This window comes from Pocillopora damicornis, chromosome 7, assembly GCF_964200805.1.
Source record: "Pocillopora damicornis chromosome 7, jaPocDami1.2, whole genome shotgun sequence".
Classification (NCBI taxonomy): domain Eukaryota; kingdom Metazoa; phylum Cnidaria; class Anthozoa; order Scleractinia; family Pocilloporidae; genus Pocillopora; species Pocillopora damicornis.
This window is the reverse complement of record NC_142676.1, coordinates 7,132,488-7,150,177: the sequence shown is the minus strand read 5'-3', so window position 1 is coordinate 7,150,177 and position 17,690 is coordinate 7,132,488. Positions and strand designations below refer to the sequence as shown.

Here is a 17,690-nt window from a genome sequence, read left to right as displayed (position 1 = left end):
CTTTGAAAGAGAGAAAAAGGCTCGGTCGCTGACGTACTTTGTTAGTGTTCAAAGAAGAGCGAGACTTCATTTTGCGAACGGAATTTTCCTTTCAGCAATGGAAAACCAGAGAAAAAGGCGACATGAGATTGAAGAGGAGTTATCAGATGACGGAGACTACGTACCTTACGTTCCTTTAAAGGAGAGGAGAAGGCTTGAGCTTGAAAAGCGAGAGAAATTCTTGAAGAAAAAGACAGAGTCAAATACAGCAGCGGAGACTGCACAAAACGTTGCGCTTACGTCTTTGGAGGAAAAAGAAAAACAAGAAGAAGCGCCCATCGGCTTGAAGGCCAACGTGAGCTTGCTGGATCAGCACAGCGAGCTTAAGAAGATAGCGGAAGCCGAAAAAGAAACAGACTACGAAAAACAGCTGAAAGAAGAAGAGAAGATTTTGGACAGCATTGCTGAGAAGAAAGTCTTGATGGCTGTTGGGGAAATTGCGAAAGGAATCGTGTACACTGATTCCATCAAGACTGGATGGCGTCCACCGCGTTACTTTAACTCATATCCGCCAGAGAAATTTGATAAGATAAGGAAGAAATGGCATATTCTGGTGGAAGGTGAAGATATACCACCTCCCATCAAGACTTTCAAGGAGATGAAATTTCCTCGCGCTGTCCTGAACACACTGAAGAAGAAGGGCATAACACATCCAACACCAATACAGATCCAAGGCATACCAGCTGTTCTTACTGGGAGAGACATGATTGGAATCGCATTCACAGGTTCTGGGAAAACTTTGGTGTTCACACTTCCCATTATCATGTTTAGTTTGGAGCAGGAGAAAGTTCTTCCATTCCAGAGACAGGAAGGGCCTTACGGGCTTATAGTTGTACCATCCCGAGAATTGGCACGTCAAACATTTGAAGTTATATCAGAATTTTCAAGAGCCTTGGAACTGGACGGTCTTCCTACTTTGCGATCTGCACTCTGCATAGGTGGAACTAATGTTAAGGATCAGATGGAGGTCATCAAAAGAGGAGTTCACATGATGGTTGCTACACCAGGCCGTCTGATGGACTTGCTAGATAAGAAAATGGTCAATCTTGATGTGTGCAGATATTTGGTTCTTGATGAAGCTGATCGTATGATTGACATGGGGTTTGAAGAAGATGTGAGAACAATCTTCTCTTACTTCAAATCGCAGCGTCAGACACTGCTGTTCAGTGCTACAATGCCTAAGAAGATTCAGAACTTTGCCAAAAGTGCTCTGGTCAAGCCAGTGACTGTCAATGTAGGAAGAGCTGGGGCAGCAAGTCTTGATGTTATCCAGGAAGTTGAGTATGTGAAGCAAGAGGCAAAAGTGGTTTATCTATTAGAGTGCTTACAGAAAACTCCTCCCCCTGTGCTGATTTTTGCAGAGAAGAAAGCAGATGTTGACGATATTCATGAATATTTACTGCTCAAGGGAGTTGAAGCTGTTGCTATCCATGGTGACAAAGATCAAGAAGAAAGGGAATATGCAATGAAATGTTTTAGACAAGGAAAGAAAGATGTTATGGTTGCAACAGATGTGGCTTCCAAAGGCCTTGACTTCCCCAATATTCAACATGTTATCAACTATGACATGCCTGAAGACATTGAAAACTATGTCCACAGAATAGGCCGTACAGGCCGAAGTGGGAAGACTGGAGTTGCTACCACATTCATTAACAAATCTTGTGATGAATCTGTCTTGTTGGATCTGAAGCATCTGTTACTAGAAGCAAAACAGAAACTGCCTCCAGTTCTTGCAGCCTTACAGGCAGAAAATGAAGGCTATCTTGATCTTGGTGAAGAACGTGGTTGTGCTTATTGTGGTGGTCTTGGGCACAGAATTACTGAATGTCCAAAGTTGGAGGCAATGCAAACCAAACAAGCTGGAAACATTGGAAGGAAGGATTATCTAGCACCTGGTGCTGCAGACTGGTAACTTCAGTTGCTGATGTCCGCTTACAGTTATTTCTACATCCTCGTCATACATGTATGTGTAGTGGTTGTATTATTGTAGAAGACTGTGTATATAGTAAGCTCATGTTGTATGTAGACACAATCAACATAGGAGATACAACGTAAATACTGCAAGTCTTAAGGTATATGTATTTGAAAACTTCCTCCAGCTTTATACTGGACATGAAGAGGTTTCCGCAAGGTTCATATGTAGAGAAAGCTTCATTTGTCTACTTACATGTACTCATTGGCATAAGAAAATGTACATGACCTGGTTGTCAGAAGTAAACAGAGTGCCAGTGGCAAGGCATTGTTGATTTCTCTTCTCTGATACCTTCCAATTTCAGTAGAAAATAGGTTTTGGAAGAAGGACTGTTTGAAATCCAGACAATGTGTAGTTTCAGAAAGACTGTAGACTACCACTAGAGGCATTATATGTTAAACCTTCCCCATTTGGATTTCCCCATGCACTCTCCTTTTGGGGCCTGGCTCCTGTTTGAGATCTCTGCAATCTTCAACTCAAGCAATAATTTGATGATACTGCTCATTGATAGTTTTCTATTATTGGTTTAGTATTAAGATAATATATGAATCAAGTTGCATATTAAGAGTCGTGTGTATGCTTCCAAACAGATGGTTTTTTTTTTGTTCTCAGGCAAGCATGAGGAGAGCTTGATGGGCCAATCACATGATTTTGTGCACCCCTCCTCTTGCGGGTGTCTCACCCCTGAAGCTCTTCCTGTGCTTGCCTGTAGTGCAGGCTAAGTAATGAGCATGGATCTTTTAGATACTCTTGTAAACATGAATTTGTATATTACATATTATGCATGTCGGTGTTACAGGTAGAGGTTGTATCATGAACAGTGGCATTGCTATTTATTCTGTGATTCACAATCTAAAGTAATCAGAAAACAGCTGGAATCACTACCTCCAAAATTGTTTTTTGGAAACAAGGGACCATTTAGATCAGAAAATAAAAATGAGCAATGAAGTTATACTTAAACGCAGTGCAGAATAAAGTCATTTATAATGTAAATTTTGTAATTTTTGTGACATTCTTTTTGTAACATAGTTTCATTGTTTTTTGAGTTATTTGCATGGTTTGGCTCATCTGTTCCAGATGTCACATCACAACATCATTTAATACATTTAATTGTTGACACCTCGATGCAGATTAGGTTATGTGTGTGTTTTCCTTGCATTAATACCTGTGTAAAACATTTTTGATCAAATTCCAACTTCTCATGTGCATTTGTATTTTTCAATTGTCAACCCATTGTTTGATTGATTGATTGACTGACTGACATTTTCTCCTCCCATCATTAGTCTAATTACTCTAATTAATGTCAACCATCCTTTCACTTAGACCATGGAGAAAAGAAAAAGAAAAAAGATACAAACAGGGAGAGAAATGGGTACAGGGGGCATTGAAAGAGGGAAAATTTTGTAAAACTTCAAGAAGCAGATGATCAATTATCTCATTGTTCTCACGTAGAACTTTATACAACTTTGTCATTTTAATTGTAACTACATTCAGCAGCTGATATTTGTCAAAATCATTAATCCTTAAACTTTCAAATCTGATTGTTAATTCTCCCTTCTAGCTGCTACACATTTCCTCATAAATTAATTGTGAGAATTTGATGTTAGATTAAGATAACTTCTACCTGATAAGTTTGAGTATTCTCAATATCTGTTTGCTAGATAATGTGTGGATATTATAGGCAGAAGTTCCATGTTAATTACATCTGGGAGTTGAAGGTTAATACCACAACCTGTAATGGCTGAGAGGAGAATTGTAGTTTTTCCAGACACCAAGCATTGGCGTAGTGATTTCTGGTCAGTGGAAAACTCTAGTGCCAGTGCCCAACAAACACGTGTTACTACGCCTGGTTGTTTTTGTTCTCGAGCTAAGTGGTTTGTTGTTCGTGCTAAAGCTGTGTTTACTTTTACACACGTTTCGTATACAGCTAGAAAGATACTATTTCTATGCCGTGGCGAATTCTTAGAGCTCTACGCTGAAGATGGCTACAATTGTTAACCAGGTACTGAAAGGATGAAACCATTGAATACTTTCTTAAGTCTTACCCCGGCCGTAGTCATTCCCCTTTCATGGATTCCGCTCAGCTCCTTGAAACCAAATCGTACGCATGACAAACGAAAATTTTCCAAAAGTGAAAACGCTACCATGAAAATTTGCAGTGGCTTACGCCAGCCTAAGAAACTTCTTTGAATAAAACCTCGATCGGGAAACTTCTAACCGCTCAGTGCATTTTAGATGATGTCAATTTACTTGGCTTTACTGTTAGATTGAGGAAGTCGAGAAGGATATAAGAGGCTGTGAGGATGAACTGGACATGATTGATCGAAGACTTCGGCTAAAGAAATTGTCAGATAGTGAAAGGTACTTAATACTTGAATGCAATGGTAGATAGAGATAGAGATATTATATTTATTTTTAATACTGTTTATTTTATAGCATTCACTTTTTAAGGGAGACAAACAAAGTTTTTTTTTTCTATGCTATGCAGAGCAGGGCTTCTGAGAGCAGGCAAAATAATTTCAGTGGAAAAGATTTCTTACTTTTTTTGGGTATTTTGCTGAATTTATTTAGTATTTCATCCCACTCATGGTGTTGAGATTTTCACTGGTACTGTTCATATATTAGAGAATGACTCAGATTTCTTACTGAGATGAACAGGAGAACACCTTTCAAGATTTACAGTGAGTAGGCTGGCCCAACATTTCATATGAACATGATAGTATTAGGATTTTTGTCATCAATGAAAGATTTGTAGATTAAATGTGTTCTCCAAAACTAAGCCAGCCTGGTTGACTGAAATCATAAGATCAAGCCATTTTCATTCAATCTTATGTCAGAAAAAAATTGATTAATTTTTATTTTATTATTTTTATTATTCCATCGCAACACAATTCCAAACATGTAAAGTGAGGTGGCTATTACCAAAATTAATATTCATCCCATTTAAGTAAGACAACAATAACTAAATTTTAATTTTTAATGTATACAACAATTTAGAGATGGGTTAATTGACAGACAAGAGCAGATACAGGAGAAACTTAAAGAACATGGTAAGAACAGTTAAAAAAAAGTTATGATGCTAATATCATCAGTATATCACTATTTGCTTAAAATATGTTTATAAAAGACTTTCCAAACTCTTTCACCCTCTTATAGTTGATGCACCCAACTTATTTCTCCCTTGAGGGAAAGAGGGTTAAAAACTCTTGATATAAAGAGGGATGGCCAACTCAGCTTTCTTCAAATCCGCTCCTCAACCCTTTAACTCCCAGAGGTGATCAACATGTAACTTCTCCTTATAATATCCATACCTTATCCAGCAAAAAGATAATGAGAATACTCAAACTTATCTGGTAGAAGTTGTTATCTTGATCTAACACCAAATTCAGGCAACCAATTTATAAGAAAATTATGAAAATGCATGACAGCTGGAAGGGAGAATTAGCAATCAGATATTGGGAGTTAAATTCTTAATACCTACTGGTACACCTTGACCAATTAGTCAGTATAATTATTAAATTGTACTTTACTCCAGATGCCTGTTCTTGCATTTTATTCATAGAGAAATCTTTGGGAAATCTACGCAAAGAAAACAGAAAATCCATGGCTGTGTCTGTAGCCATTCTAGGACTTTTGTTTATGGGATATCTGCTATTTTTTAGTTGATTGTGTTCTTAGGAATGTAATTTTGTCATTAATAGTTTTATTGTACAGAGATCTGTGAATAAAAACAATTGAAAAACACCCTTTGGAGAGGCAAAGGCCTCATTCAACTCAAAATTAAAACACTTGGAAGTTTATGTCCCCAGTGGTAGACATAAACTTTAAGAAAAATTACAATTAAATATTAAATATCATGCCCAGGTACAAAAGTTTTTTTTCAGCAACATTTCCACAGAAACAATTTAGTTAACAGAGATCATCGCTTTGGGCCTGATATTCAGTGATTTTTCATATCAAACCTCTACACCCTAGCATCAGGATTTCATTTTCTCCAATCTGTTCTCCATGCTTTTCCTCATGCACTGACAAGGAGAATTGGTTTCACAATTCAATTTTCTTAGGTTGGCGATCATTTTTTCCATTCTCATGATCTTAATGAATGACTCAGGAGTATTACTGTAAGGAGAAATTTGATGCTGATCACTCTTAAGGTCAAGGGGCTAAACACCTGGTCTCTCAGGGTAGTGTTGGATTGGCCCATATTATTTGAGTTTTTTCTCGAAGAATAAATGAACATCTTGAAAAATTCCAAACATTTATTGTATCATTTGTTATTAATATTACTTTTAAGTGAGCATGATCTAAAAACAACTTCAGAGTTGTCTGTGGCTCTGTGGTTGAACACTAGAGGGTGGAATCCTAAATGCCTGGGGATCAAAGATTCATTGAGACTCTCTTACACATTTGCCCATGGCAAGAAGAATGAAAGTGCACAAATCCCATTTTCCAATGCAGTTTTTGTTTTAATCCTAGTCTTCTTCTTTTATTTCCCTTTGTGACACATAGCCCTAGAGACCAAGTCCCTCCTGGTAAGATTTCTGCACAGCCCCATACCATTATAAAACAAAGCCGTATTCCCAAAGTCCATCAATTGTGTTTGGTGCTGTTTTCTTCATCCAAGAACTGTGTGCATAATGAAGTATGCAACTGGATGGAAATCTTACCTCCCTGTCACCCCACAAACAAATTTTAAAGATAGTGGACAAAACTGATGGGCAAACATCTACTATCAAAGACCGACCACGATCTATAGCCGAAAGTTAGGTTCGAATTCCAAGACCAGTGCGAAATCGAACCAAACGTGTCTATAGTCCTTAGCAAGCGTTGTCACCGATGTCACACAACGATCGTCAACCAGCGTTGTGTGACAACTCAAAAAAAGAACTTCTGGGAAAACTATTGTTCCATCGTGCTCTAAAAATCCAGTAATCCTTTCATAATACGCTTAAGTACGCGATCTGGTTACTTACTAAGGTCAAATCCGTCGATCCGTGACTTTTCTGTCATTCACCTGCTGTCTCTTCCACGTCAACTGGGACCCAAGCTTGGTGACCTGGCCTACTCACCTTGGCCGGCGAACGCGCCAAGTGTCACTAGCTAAGATGTCTTTCGAAGTTTTTGCGTTTATTTTGGCGATTCTGATCAGCATAGCTTTGATATTTTTCGCAATTTGGAACGTAAGTATGTGTTTTTGCTACACTTTTGATCACAATGTCGATTACTGAGGTCGTTGCTGCTTGATTGTATTTCAGATCATAGCGTTTGACGACCTTAAAACTGACTACAAGAATCCTGTGGATCTTTGCAATAATTTAAATCCGGTATGTTGACGATGTTTTGTATGCGCGATAGCTCTCCTTTTAAATCGTGTTATTTCAGGGAAAAATTGGGAGAAACTTCGTCTGATATTGTGGACATCATTTTGGAAGCTGGTCGTAGTTGGTGCCCTTAGTCATCGATAGCTAGCAAAGGGTGTTGGTTTGTAGTTCTTTAACTAGCACTTTGTATACACAATATTTGTCTTGAAATGTTTGTAGTGAAAATTTTTGTAGGTTATTATGATGAATTTTATTTCACCACCGTCGATTCTTTTATTCCTTTTGTAGTCTTAACGTAATCTTTACGGAAATTATATGCAGCACTGTTTATATGGTTAACTGAGATATCTGTTAAGGAAATTAATTTATTATAAATGAGGCGATAGAATTTACTTAGAATATCAGCATAAGCTTTTGGTTTTAAAGCTTATATATTACAATTATTTCAAAGGGGCGTCAAGTGTTGTCTACAGAGCAGTGGGCATGCTGTGGTCCAATATTTTTCTTCCTAACAAATTTCTGAAGCCACTTTGATTTTCCTTTGTGTATATTCGTTTAAATGATGAGAAGCGAAAGAAAATAACAAGTAAAAATGGCTTGGAATATTTTTATCCCAGTAAGGAGTGGAATCATTGCTTTTACATGTCCAGTCCTGGCCTGACAGTCATGACACAATCATAAGTTGTGAGATCCCTAGGTGATGATATTCCAAATTCTTAGTTGTCCTCTGGATAGTGTCCTTTTCAAAGTGTATTTCAAGTAATTTCTGATGCAGGAAATCTAAATATAAGAAATTAAAGCACTGATATCAAATGAATTCAATAATTCAACATGCTGTTTTTGTTCCTTTGACAGCTTGTACTTCCTGAATATGGAGTCCACTTGTTTGTCAGTCTTCTTCTTCTTGTTGGTGGTCAATGGACAGCTTTCTTGTTCAATCTTCCCCTTATAGTTTATAATATCCACAGGTAAGGCGTTCTGCAGATTGGTACAATCTCAGAAACAGTTTACTTTAGATTATAATGTACTTAAGAACTTGGAGTTCCTTGATTGGTCAAAAACCTATCATTTATTGCACCTGTAAAGCTGTACAAAATTGAGACAAACTGTGTTTTTCTTTTCCAAGGTTATTTTATTAAAGCAATTGACTGCACTTTCTATAACCCACTTGGGATATTGGGAGAACACTTGAAAAGTTTGCAAATCTCTCCCTTTGACTCATGATTTATAAAAATTTTTTTGATTCAGACCATTTTGCATCAGCTACTTTCTGAATTTTGATCTATGACAGAAAGGAAATAATTCTGAACTGATTCTAACATCAATGTCTGGCTAAATAAAGTTACTATGAGTTTCAAATCTCAAATTTTTCTGAGAGAGTATGCCTCCTGTAACCCTGCCCCCCCTCCTAACCCAGGAGAAAATTAACTAAATTAAAATTAGACTATGCAGCATGAATTAAATTCAACCCCCTTACTATTTATTCAATTTTCCGATGACAACCCAGCCCAGTCCTGTCTAAAAGCTTGCATCAAACTGATGATACTAGGTGGCATTACATAACTTCTTACTCTGTGTAAATTGTTTAATGCTTTATATCCTAACATCAGTTGTCATATTCTCTTTACTGTTCTCTATACATTAACTAAGATGCTGACAAGGAGAATTTGTTTAACAATCAAGAGCGTCTTGGGCTGGTGATCATTTCCTTATTCTCATGACCTGAATGTGTAATTCAGGGAAGATATTGTAGGGAGAAATTAGATGCTTGTCTACTTATTATTTTTTTTCATATTAGATATGCTAACAGGCCAGTTATGAGTGTTCCAGGCCTCTATGACCCTACAGAGGTTATGAATGCTAGTGAAATGTCTCGCTGTCAGAAGGAAGGGTGGATTAAACTGGCATTCTTTCTACTGTCTTTCTTCTATTACCTCTATAGGTAAGTCAGTGAAAATTCAATAAGAGAAGTGTTTGTACAATGTTACTCTCTCTCATTTGCATGGATCATTTCATTTTAACACCTGCCAGGAGAACAAATTCATTTCCTTGATTGCATGGCTTCTTACTTCAGAAATTGGAGATGAACTGATCAAAAAGATTTGTTTCAAATCACTTATATCACAGTATAAATTTCTTGCATGTAAAAGGGACTGAATCACAATGATACATTTAGCTTGTTGTGGTAAATAAACTGCACTGAATTTGGAAGTAATTAAGAAGCAAATTGGGTTTGATCACAAAAAGAATGTGGAAAAAATGAAATAACTTCTTTATACAGGGAGGATACCAAGCTAAATCACTGAACTCTTGCAAGACTGCTTGCTGTTTTTTATGCCTGCAATATTTGTCATCATCCTGATTTGAGTACTTAATTCCAAATACTTTGTTATATTTAGAATTTAAAAAAAAAGGACACATATAGAATTCACACCCTTTATAAAAATTTTTATAACTTCTCTCCCTGAAATATGGGGATGTTATTTTGATATACACCCAACAGCAAGTTAATAACCCTTACACTGCTAAGATCTCATTAGGAATTCTGGTTACTTTCTGCAATACCAATATAATGTTAGTTTGTGGTATTGGATCAGCTACTACCCATAATCCCCCAAGGTTTATTTTTCTTTTTCCATCACTTGTTTTCCTGATTTTTTATTGATATTGCGAGGAGAATTAAGTCTTGGTAACACATGGTAGTTTAAAGGATTAAGTAAGCCGAGACATTTTCAGCCATATTCTTCTTAGTCAGGGTTAATTTTATGCTATTTTCCCTTCATAATCTTATCACAAAATTTAGGCGTTAAATTATGAAAGGATTACAGGTTGAAAAAATGTAATTTCACATTTCTTTTCAGGATGATGTATGCCTTGTTGGCCTGATGGAGCATTCAAAAGCCACATTGTAGACTGAAATTTTTTTCCTCTTCTTGACTGAGACTGTCAGTTGAGACAACTAGTGGTGTGGATGATGGCGGCAAGGATTTTTTACCTCAAACTTGACCTTCTCTCATACATTGTGCTAGCTGTTGCAAACTGAAATATTGAAGCTCTATGTAGTTAGCAGTTATACTCAGTGGCTTGTAGTTCATGAAATTTTAGCTGTTCTAGCCACTAGGTTCCACAGACTGGTGAAATGTTGCCCTAAAACTACATCTTGCATTGGAATATGGAAGATCCTGACATTGTAACAGTTTTTACTGCGTTAAGCTAGTTACCATGTTTATGGCACAAAAGCCAGAGTTAGAAATATTCCGTCCAAGAGCATCTGAGGAGGGGCTTCATGTACATTCATTTCTCTAAAATGTGAATATGGTGGTCAGGGACTACCCCATTGCGGAGTCCATGATGGATGGTAGATATGTTTTTTTTTTTTTTTTTTTTAGTAGAGTTGCACATGATATACAGATGAGATATATAGATATCTTCAGTATGAAAAAACTTTCTTTTACTTGGACCAAACCTTGAACCCCCAAAACTGGTCAACAAAAATACCTCTCAGATATTCATGGAGTTTCATTTAGCAGACAGATGACAAGATTAAAGAAAACTAGTTCTGATCAGTTATATTCAGATATTGTGGGTTTAAGTTTCCAATGGCTACTGTTGTGTACTTTACTTATTGATCCCCAGTTTGTTAATAAGCTATTTTCCCGATCCACAGGGCCTCTGTTTTCAAAGTAGAGTTGGTGCAAAGCTTTGATTTGACAATTATGCAAACATAACTGATTTTATGAAGAAAGGCCCTGCACTTAACCCATTTTAAAAGTGTGGGTTTTAAAAACTTGAAAATGGTTTATTGAATTCTTGGTTGTAAGGTAACTTGTTGGTCACTTTCTTGTAGCATTCTTTCATCAGTGCACTCTATCCTGAAGAGATTAAGCCATGAGATGTAAATAAATCATCCTAGCCAATGGTAGCCATCTTATCTTTCCTCATGCCATCTTACAGGCTGGGGCCCCAAACTACCCATGTTTTCTGCAGCACTAAAAAACTGGGAGTATGTATATTTCTGTTCTGGGTGCTAAACCTCAGCAAGTAACCCTCAGAATTTTTTTTATTTCTTAATAATTATAGTTCATCTTGACCCTTTTATAATTCTAAGTGTAGCAAGGTGCTGTGAAAGTTTCAAAAGCAGCTTGCCCAAGTCACCTTGTCAAACATGCCTCAACCTCTGTCTTAGTTAGTTATGCTGAAAACTTCACCCTTTTGTTCCCAGAAGTGGTTTAGGGGACATCTTCTCTCAAAGAATTAATGTATTATTCAGCAGGCAGATGATACATAACAACAAATTTATCAAAAATATAAAACTGTTCTAATGAGGCCTTACACTGCTGTTTAAAAAGTAAAATCTAAAATCCAAGCTTTTGCTGATCAATGGCATCATCAGGTTACATCATCCCTGATGATGCCATAGATCGGTGAAAGATTGAATTTCAGATTTTACTTTTTAAACAGCAGTTTAAGGCCTCATCAGAACAATTTTGTTACTTTTAATTACATTGCTGAAGGACAACATGAACAGATTATACAAAGATATTAGTTACACACTTATCTTGTTAAAACATCACATTCTCTCAACAGTGGCTAATTTAGAACATCAACTCAGTTGATAAAACCAGACAACTTTGCATTACATTTCAAATTATTCAAGATCTACAAATTTAGCTATGTAGAAGGTGGCACTGAAAGTACAAAATGACTGACAAATTTGATGAATGATATTTAATAAATTTTTCTCCAAAGGCATTCAAGTCAATTTGTCAATGAAAAAAAATATACCCAAAAAGTTACAATATTGTTTGTAATGACTGTGAACAAATGGTAAGTACAGCAGATTAACGGAGCTTCTCTTTCAACCATTCCTCAGTCAACTCTTCAACAGACCTTAATTCAAAATCCTGGGAAAAAAAAAGGAATTTACATGTATTTCTATATTCACGCCATCAAGCCTCCCTGTGTAACTACACAGTACCTCTTTTACTCACCCTCACATGGGTATTAAAGTACTCCATACTGTTCTCTTTACATTTCTTACAGCAATTACAAGGAGAATTTAACAATCAAGAGCATCTTGAGTTAGATCATTTCCCTTACTCTTGTGACATAAATGTTGGGTTAAGGGGTGATTCTGTTGGGAGAAATTAGATGCTCATCACTTTTAGAGATTAATGGAGTGAGAGGAAACTTCTCAAGACTACATTTTCCCATGTGGAATGAATCAGCAGTTGGACCAAACACTCCCTTGTTGGAAGGCCAACTAAAACTCCAGGTGAATTCTGGTATCATACGATGCATCAGTTTTGAAAACTTACACTGATGATTTTCAAACTATTTGTGACAAATTTACAATTTGTTTAAAGTAAATTACCTTGGTTTGCTTCAGTTCTGTAGTAAGGCTGTTCTTTGTGCCAGAATACATCACATGAAATTTTGGGTTACAACCTGTTGTAAAGAGACCGGAGTATTTCCAAAGCATGCTCTACATAACCTCTAACAACCAACTAATTTCATTCACAATTTGCAATTGAATAAATTAAATTTGAGCTGCCACTTGAAACTCGAGTAAAGCCATGATCCTCACAAGCTAGCTGCCCCACTCCTAATGTGTGGCTTTGTAGCAAAGGGAATCAATCAATCCATCTGGGAGGCCCAGGTGTAGAATTCAAATACTTGTTAGCAAATTAAGTGCCACCCCTTAGCATAATCAGCACATGTTTCCTCAGAAACATGCATATCAGAAACAATTCATTTTTGTGCTCTAAGCAGATCAAGCTATCTTTTCAACCATCAAAATAAGTCTCATCAAGTTCTATCAACCATCAGCACTAGGAAACATTTGAAAGTTCTTTCTGTTATTTTTTATTCTTTCCTGGTCAAACAACACACATTAACCACATCAATTGCATCAATTACTTCAGTGCATTTGAAAGTCCTAAGAAAGTTAAATGTACATAAGGATTCGTAAGTCACAACAGGTATAATTTAATTTTCACTCTGCAGGTCAAATGAAATTTATTTCCCTACAGATTTTATCAGATTCCTTCCTGGTCTCCTGGATGAGCTACTTTATAAATCATTGGTACTCTTGGCTGATAAAAAATGAAGTATGCAAAGAACATGCTCCTAAGTAAAACCTGAAAGAACTTTTCAAGGTCTGATTATTTTATGAATAAAGTTTAGCCCTTGTTTAAAAAATACCCCCCTAAACAATCCTCAGTTTAGCTGAACCTTTGATCTGAACATTTATTTTTGTAACCAGTGTAAAGATGGCCATAAGCTAACAGTGGAAGGACGTTCATTTAACCCTTAAACTCCCATGAGTGACCAAGACAGAGTTTCTCCTTACAATATCAGTACAATATCAACCAGAAAGGTGATGAGAATAAAGAAAAATATTAATTATGGGATAATTAGTTGATCCAATACCAAATTCTTCAAACTAACAACACAAGAACTACATGGCAGACAGTAAGGAGAATTACTTATGAGATCTTAGGAGTTAAAGGGTTAAGTAAAACAACCCTCTTGTTGAGGAATCCCAAGGCCCAATGATTGAGTAAAACTGTAGTTTGGGTTAGACCTCGTGTAAATAACTGGCCTTAAGCGTCTGGCAAAATAGAATAATCCTTAACTGCTATTCAAAAGGGAAAATTGCAGTAAGAAATTGGAAAAGGATAAGTGATTGAATTGAATAGTTGGTGCTGCTACACTAAGCAGCTGGTGTTGAAAACTTCTCTGAGCTTACCTTGGGGAGAAATGAAGATGAAACAAAAGGGATAAGAAACCCTTCCATCATCATGTTTATAAACATAACTAAGTACCACATAGCTGCAAATTGTTAAGAAAATATGTATGTTTTTGACAAATATTAATAATTTATCAAAAGTATCCACAATGAGTTTGACAAGCTCTTCCAATCAGACGCCAATCTTACATCAATGTGGAATGTTTCAATTTGGGTATGGCTAAATCTGGGAAATTTCAAACAGTTTTGTGGCAGTTGTTACAACCATTCATTGCCAATCACAACTTCACTGGACCATCACCAATGTATATTCTACAACTGATAAAATAAAAAGTTCCTAGAACAGTTTTTACAGCTTCTAGGCTTTTCAAGCTTTTAATAAGTAGTTCCCTGCAATTATTTTTTGCTAAAAAGTACAATAAATTCGCTTAATTTCCCAAAAGGATACCGAGGCTGGTGATCTGGTAGTTCCTCTCTTAAGTCATCAATAGATATATCCTGCAAAACCAAACTGCTTGTCAGTTAAACTCTGATAACCATAAACACCATAAATACATTAAAACCCCTTCCAAGCTGCCCCTGTATTAAGCTGTTACTCTTGACCAAATTAATGACTCAGTAAATTATGCTCAAAATTGACCTTCCATCAACACTTCAAACTATGAAAGCTTGAAATAATTTTGACAAATTGTTTTTGGCAGTCATCTAGCATGCTGTAACAATTAAACAACTTAATTGTTTTGGTCTGAAGTCAAAAATTGAAAAAATTTTCAAAAAAATACTCCTCAAGACACGCTCAATTATTTCTTTCTGTAAAAATTTGCCTCTCTGTTCTTAGTTACCAGAGTACCAAGCTTTGAGATGTCTTGTAAATCTCCCAAAAACGAATGCCAGCAAAACTGCTTATTCTAAATTATGGTCAGTAGATTACCACATGAGACTCTCACCCGAGGCTTGACAACACAGCACTCAAATGTCTGTTGTGTGGAAGGGGATCAATTTTGCCCCTCCTCCCCCACGAGCCAAAATGTCATAGGAAAACAAAAGAAACATCAGCTGTCTTGTTGGTTACTCATGTGAGAGAACCTTGCTCTGACAGCCAGAAAAAAAGCACATGCACAATGGTTGACCACTGTGTTACCCTTGATAATTGACAGGTATATCAAACCCCTTCCAGGATATGCTCAAAACAACTGATGAGATTCCCAAAATTTCTTAAGTCTGCAAATTTTAAGTGCTAAATAAATATTTGCAACTATCTTAATAATTATCATGTACCTATAATTTAGCACAACATGAACCCACCTCATGTTCCTCATCTATGACTACTAGGTGTTTGTCAGGGTCAATCTTGACTAGAAAAAGTAAGTAGCAAAAAAACAAACAATTTAATACTTAACCCTTTTAACTCCCAGGAGTGACCAAGACAGAATTTCTCCTTACAATATCAATACAATATCAGGCAGACAAGTGATGAGAATGAAGAAAAATATCAATTAGCAGATTATAAGTTGATCCAATACCAGTTTCTTCACACAAACATCACAAGAACTGTATGGCAGAGAGTAACAAGAATTACTAATGAGATCTTGGGAGTTAAAGGTTTAAGAGTTTCACACTGATATATACAAATAGTACTGGGAAATTTAGGGAAATAAAAAATATCCTTTAATTTATTGACCTGTACCATTCAAAGTGTCTAACATGGATAAGGGAAGCTGTGCTTCTCTGTTCTTCTTTCAAGAATAAACTTGTTCCCTTGACAAATTCTGTTTCTCCAAACAGGATTCTTGATTCAAAAAACCCAAAACTGGAAACTCACAACTAGATTTTTGAAACTTTCAAAAATCCAGGATCAAGATTGGAGTTGAAATTGTCTACTTAAATCTGAGTGGTACATGTCCCTGAGTCTAGTTCACATTCAAGGTAAAGGTGAGGTCTGTCGCGATAGTTGCAATACTTTTTGCTTTAAACGAACATTCTCCAGTAATTGACAATTGATAAGCAAAGGAAATCCTCTCCAGATATGGAATGCAAATCAATCAAGTTCTTTCACTAGGAGCAAGATGAAAACATAAGTGTACTGTGGAAAAATAGTGAGGAAAAAAGGTGAAGTTTGTGAAGAGCAGCCTCATTGCACGAGCATCCCTTAAAAGTCTTCTCCCAAGCCAGTGTACCACATCACTGAAACTTCTCCTGGTTAGCAGAGCATGAAGCAACAACGAGGTTTTCAAAACCCTCCTCCCCCCTAGACGGAATATTAATCCATTACAGCTGGGTCACCCCACTCCTCCTCCACATTCCCCATCCACAGCATTCGACAGTCCTACTTTTCGGACACAGCGGACATCTGAGTATATTTTTGACATTATATTTACAAAAGAGAAATAAACCAAATCCTAGTTTATATAGAATTCCCCACAAAAAGATCATGTTAGTCAAAAACTTACGGACAATGGCGGCTATGGTTTTCTCTTTACGAAGACGAAATTTTTCTACTTTTTCTTTGACCACCGGGTCGATGTCGCAGACTTTTATATTCCCACTCTGAAAAAGATCCAAATTAAATAAAAGTTACACCCTAGGCTTTCATAGATTTTTGAGCTTAAAGAGTTTAATTTGCTGCAATCAGGCTGACTGTTTAGGTTTCAAATTCGTAAAGCTTTTCGACGCTATTAAATTTTAGCTATTACCTTGGCGTGATCTCATTTGCTCGAAAGCAGCCATAATTTTTTCGGATATTCAACCACGCTTGCATTTAAAGGTCATTGTACGACAACTGATACAATTTTTTTCAATTTTTATGGGTATGCGGACTGTGAAATACACCTCTATCACACTCACCATTCTGTCCTGTCTCTACGGAAGGAAGTGACTATGTGTCCACGCAACATAACAGTAAGAGCGAAGATTGGGAACGAGGAAATGTCGGGAATTTATACACATGTACACAGTACCTATCACACAATGAAACTCTAATGGGGGGTTTATCGTCGACGAGGAGGAGTATTCTTCCAAAGACTATTCGTTTTTCTTGATAACGACCGACACTTCTCTTCTTATGATCAATTTTAAGGCTATTTTGGATTAGAGTCAACCCTCTTTGATATCTGCAATTTATCTACGGAACTTGTTCAAATTGGTTCTACGTGCTCTATGATAGCTTATGAGCTCTAAAAATGATACAAATTGTAGGCCTAAAGGCGAACAATACGTAAGCAGTGGACATTCCTTCCCCTTTCCCACTGGTGAAGAATTTTTCAGATATCCCTACATACTGATGGCTACAAATTTTCCTTTTGTTCACGAGAAAGCTCTAGCTTAAAGGTGAATTGTTCGTGTTTCTAGATCATGCTATGCCGCAAGAATACTTATTGAGATTAGATAATCTTTTATTTCTTTTGTGAAGAACTGACCTCAGTCTCCGATCCGATTGTTCATTCACAACAAAGGAGTCGCATTTGTAAACAATTCAAAAGTTTTTAGGTAGTGAAAGGGTAGTTTTCATCCTCGAGACATTATTAATTGAAATTTGGTTAAGAATAGGATTAATGTGAACGCACCTGGCATGATTCCTTTGACATGATTCGCACGTGACGGTATGTTG

At 36.6% G+C, this 17,690-nt stretch overlaps 4 protein-coding genes across 4 annotated transcripts; 3 read left to right on the top strand and 1 right to left on the bottom strand.

Moving 5' to 3' along the window:
* Positions 1–18: 18 nt before the first annotated feature.
* LOC113677684 (putative ATP-dependent RNA helicase DDX41) lies at positions 19–3,004 on the top strand. Its single transcript, XM_027194519.2, has one exon. The coding sequence runs from the start codon at positions 98–100 to the stop codon at positions 1,949–1,951; it is 1,854 nt and encodes a 617-aa protein (XP_027050320.2). The 5' UTR covers positions 19–97; the 3' UTR covers positions 1,952–3,004.
* Positions 3,005–3,860: 856 nt separating this feature from the next.
* LOC113677673 (coiled-coil domain-containing protein 167) lies at positions 3,861–6,269 on the top strand. Its single transcript, XM_027194510.2, has 4 exons — positions 3,861–4,013; positions 4,278–4,372; positions 5,009–5,061; positions 5,574–6,269. Exons 1-4 carry the CDS (start codon positions 3,993–3,995, stop codon positions 5,675–5,677), a joined length of 273 nt encoding a protein of 90 aa, XP_027050311.1. The 5' UTR covers positions 3,861–3,992; the 3' UTR covers positions 5,678–6,269.
* A 743-nt stretch (positions 6,270–7,012) lies between these two features.
* On the top strand, positions 7,013–12,083 carry LOC113677671 (protein cornichon homolog 1). The gene is made up of 5 exons (XM_027194508.2): positions 7,013–7,191; positions 7,267–7,335; positions 8,188–8,300; positions 9,131–9,274; positions 10,194–12,083. The coding sequence occupies exons 1-5, from the start codon at positions 7,117–7,119 to the stop codon at positions 10,216–10,218; spliced, it is 426 nt and encodes a 141-aa protein (XP_027050309.1). The 5' UTR covers positions 7,013–7,116; the 3' UTR covers positions 10,219–12,083.
* LOC113677672 (glia maturation factor beta) lies at positions 11,628–17,172 on the bottom strand. The gene is made up of 7 exons (XM_027194509.2): positions 16,928–17,172; positions 16,534–16,630; positions 15,389–15,438; positions 14,532–14,581; positions 14,084–14,166; positions 12,707–12,780; positions 11,628–12,236 (listed from the first exon to the last, which is right to left on the bottom strand). Exons 1-7 carry the CDS (start codon positions 16,928–16,930, stop codon positions 12,174–12,176), a joined length of 420 nt encoding a protein of 139 aa, XP_027050310.2. The 5' UTR covers positions 16,931–17,172; the 3' UTR covers positions 11,628–12,173.
* Positions 17,173–17,690: the final 518 nt, after the last annotated feature.

Excerpts from the sequence above, each read along its gene's own strand:
- LOC113677684 (XM_027194519.2), top strand. The coding sequence starts at position 98 with ATGGAAAACCAGAGAAAAAGGCGACATGAGATTGAAGAGGAGTTATCA.
- LOC113677673 (XM_027194510.2), top strand. The coding sequence starts at position 3,993 with ATGGCTACAATTGTTAACCAG. Across the intron at positions 4,014-4,277 it reads TGGCTACAATTGTTAACCAG|ATTGAGGAAGTCGAGAAGGA; the intron begins GTACTGAAAGGA and ends CTTTACTGTTAG. Across the intron at positions 4,373-5,008 it reads AAATTGTCAGATAGTGAAAG|AGATGGGTTAATTGACAGAC; the intron begins GTACTTAATACT and ends ACAACAATTTAG.
- LOC113677671 (XM_027194508.2), top strand. The coding sequence starts at position 7,117 with ATGTCTTTCGAAGTTTTTGCGTTTATTTTGGCGATTCTGATCAGCATA. Across the intron at positions 7,336-8,187 it reads TTTGCAATAATTTAAATCCG|CTTGTACTTCCTGAATATGG; the intron begins GTATGTTGACGA and ends TTCCTTTGACAG. Across the intron at positions 8,301-9,130 it reads ATAGTTTATAATATCCACAG|ATATGCTAACAGGCCAGTTA; the intron begins GTAAGGCGTTCT and ends TTTTCATATTAG.
- LOC113677672 (XM_027194509.2), bottom strand. Across the intron at positions 15,439-16,533 it reads AACCATAGCCGCCATTGTCC|TCAAGATTGACCCTGACAAA; the intron begins GTAAGTTTTTGA and ends TACTTTTTCTAG. Across the intron at positions 14,167-14,531 it reads CTACCAGATCACCAGCCTCG|CTATGTGGTACTTAGTTATG; the intron begins GTATCCTTTTGG and ends AACAATTTGCAG.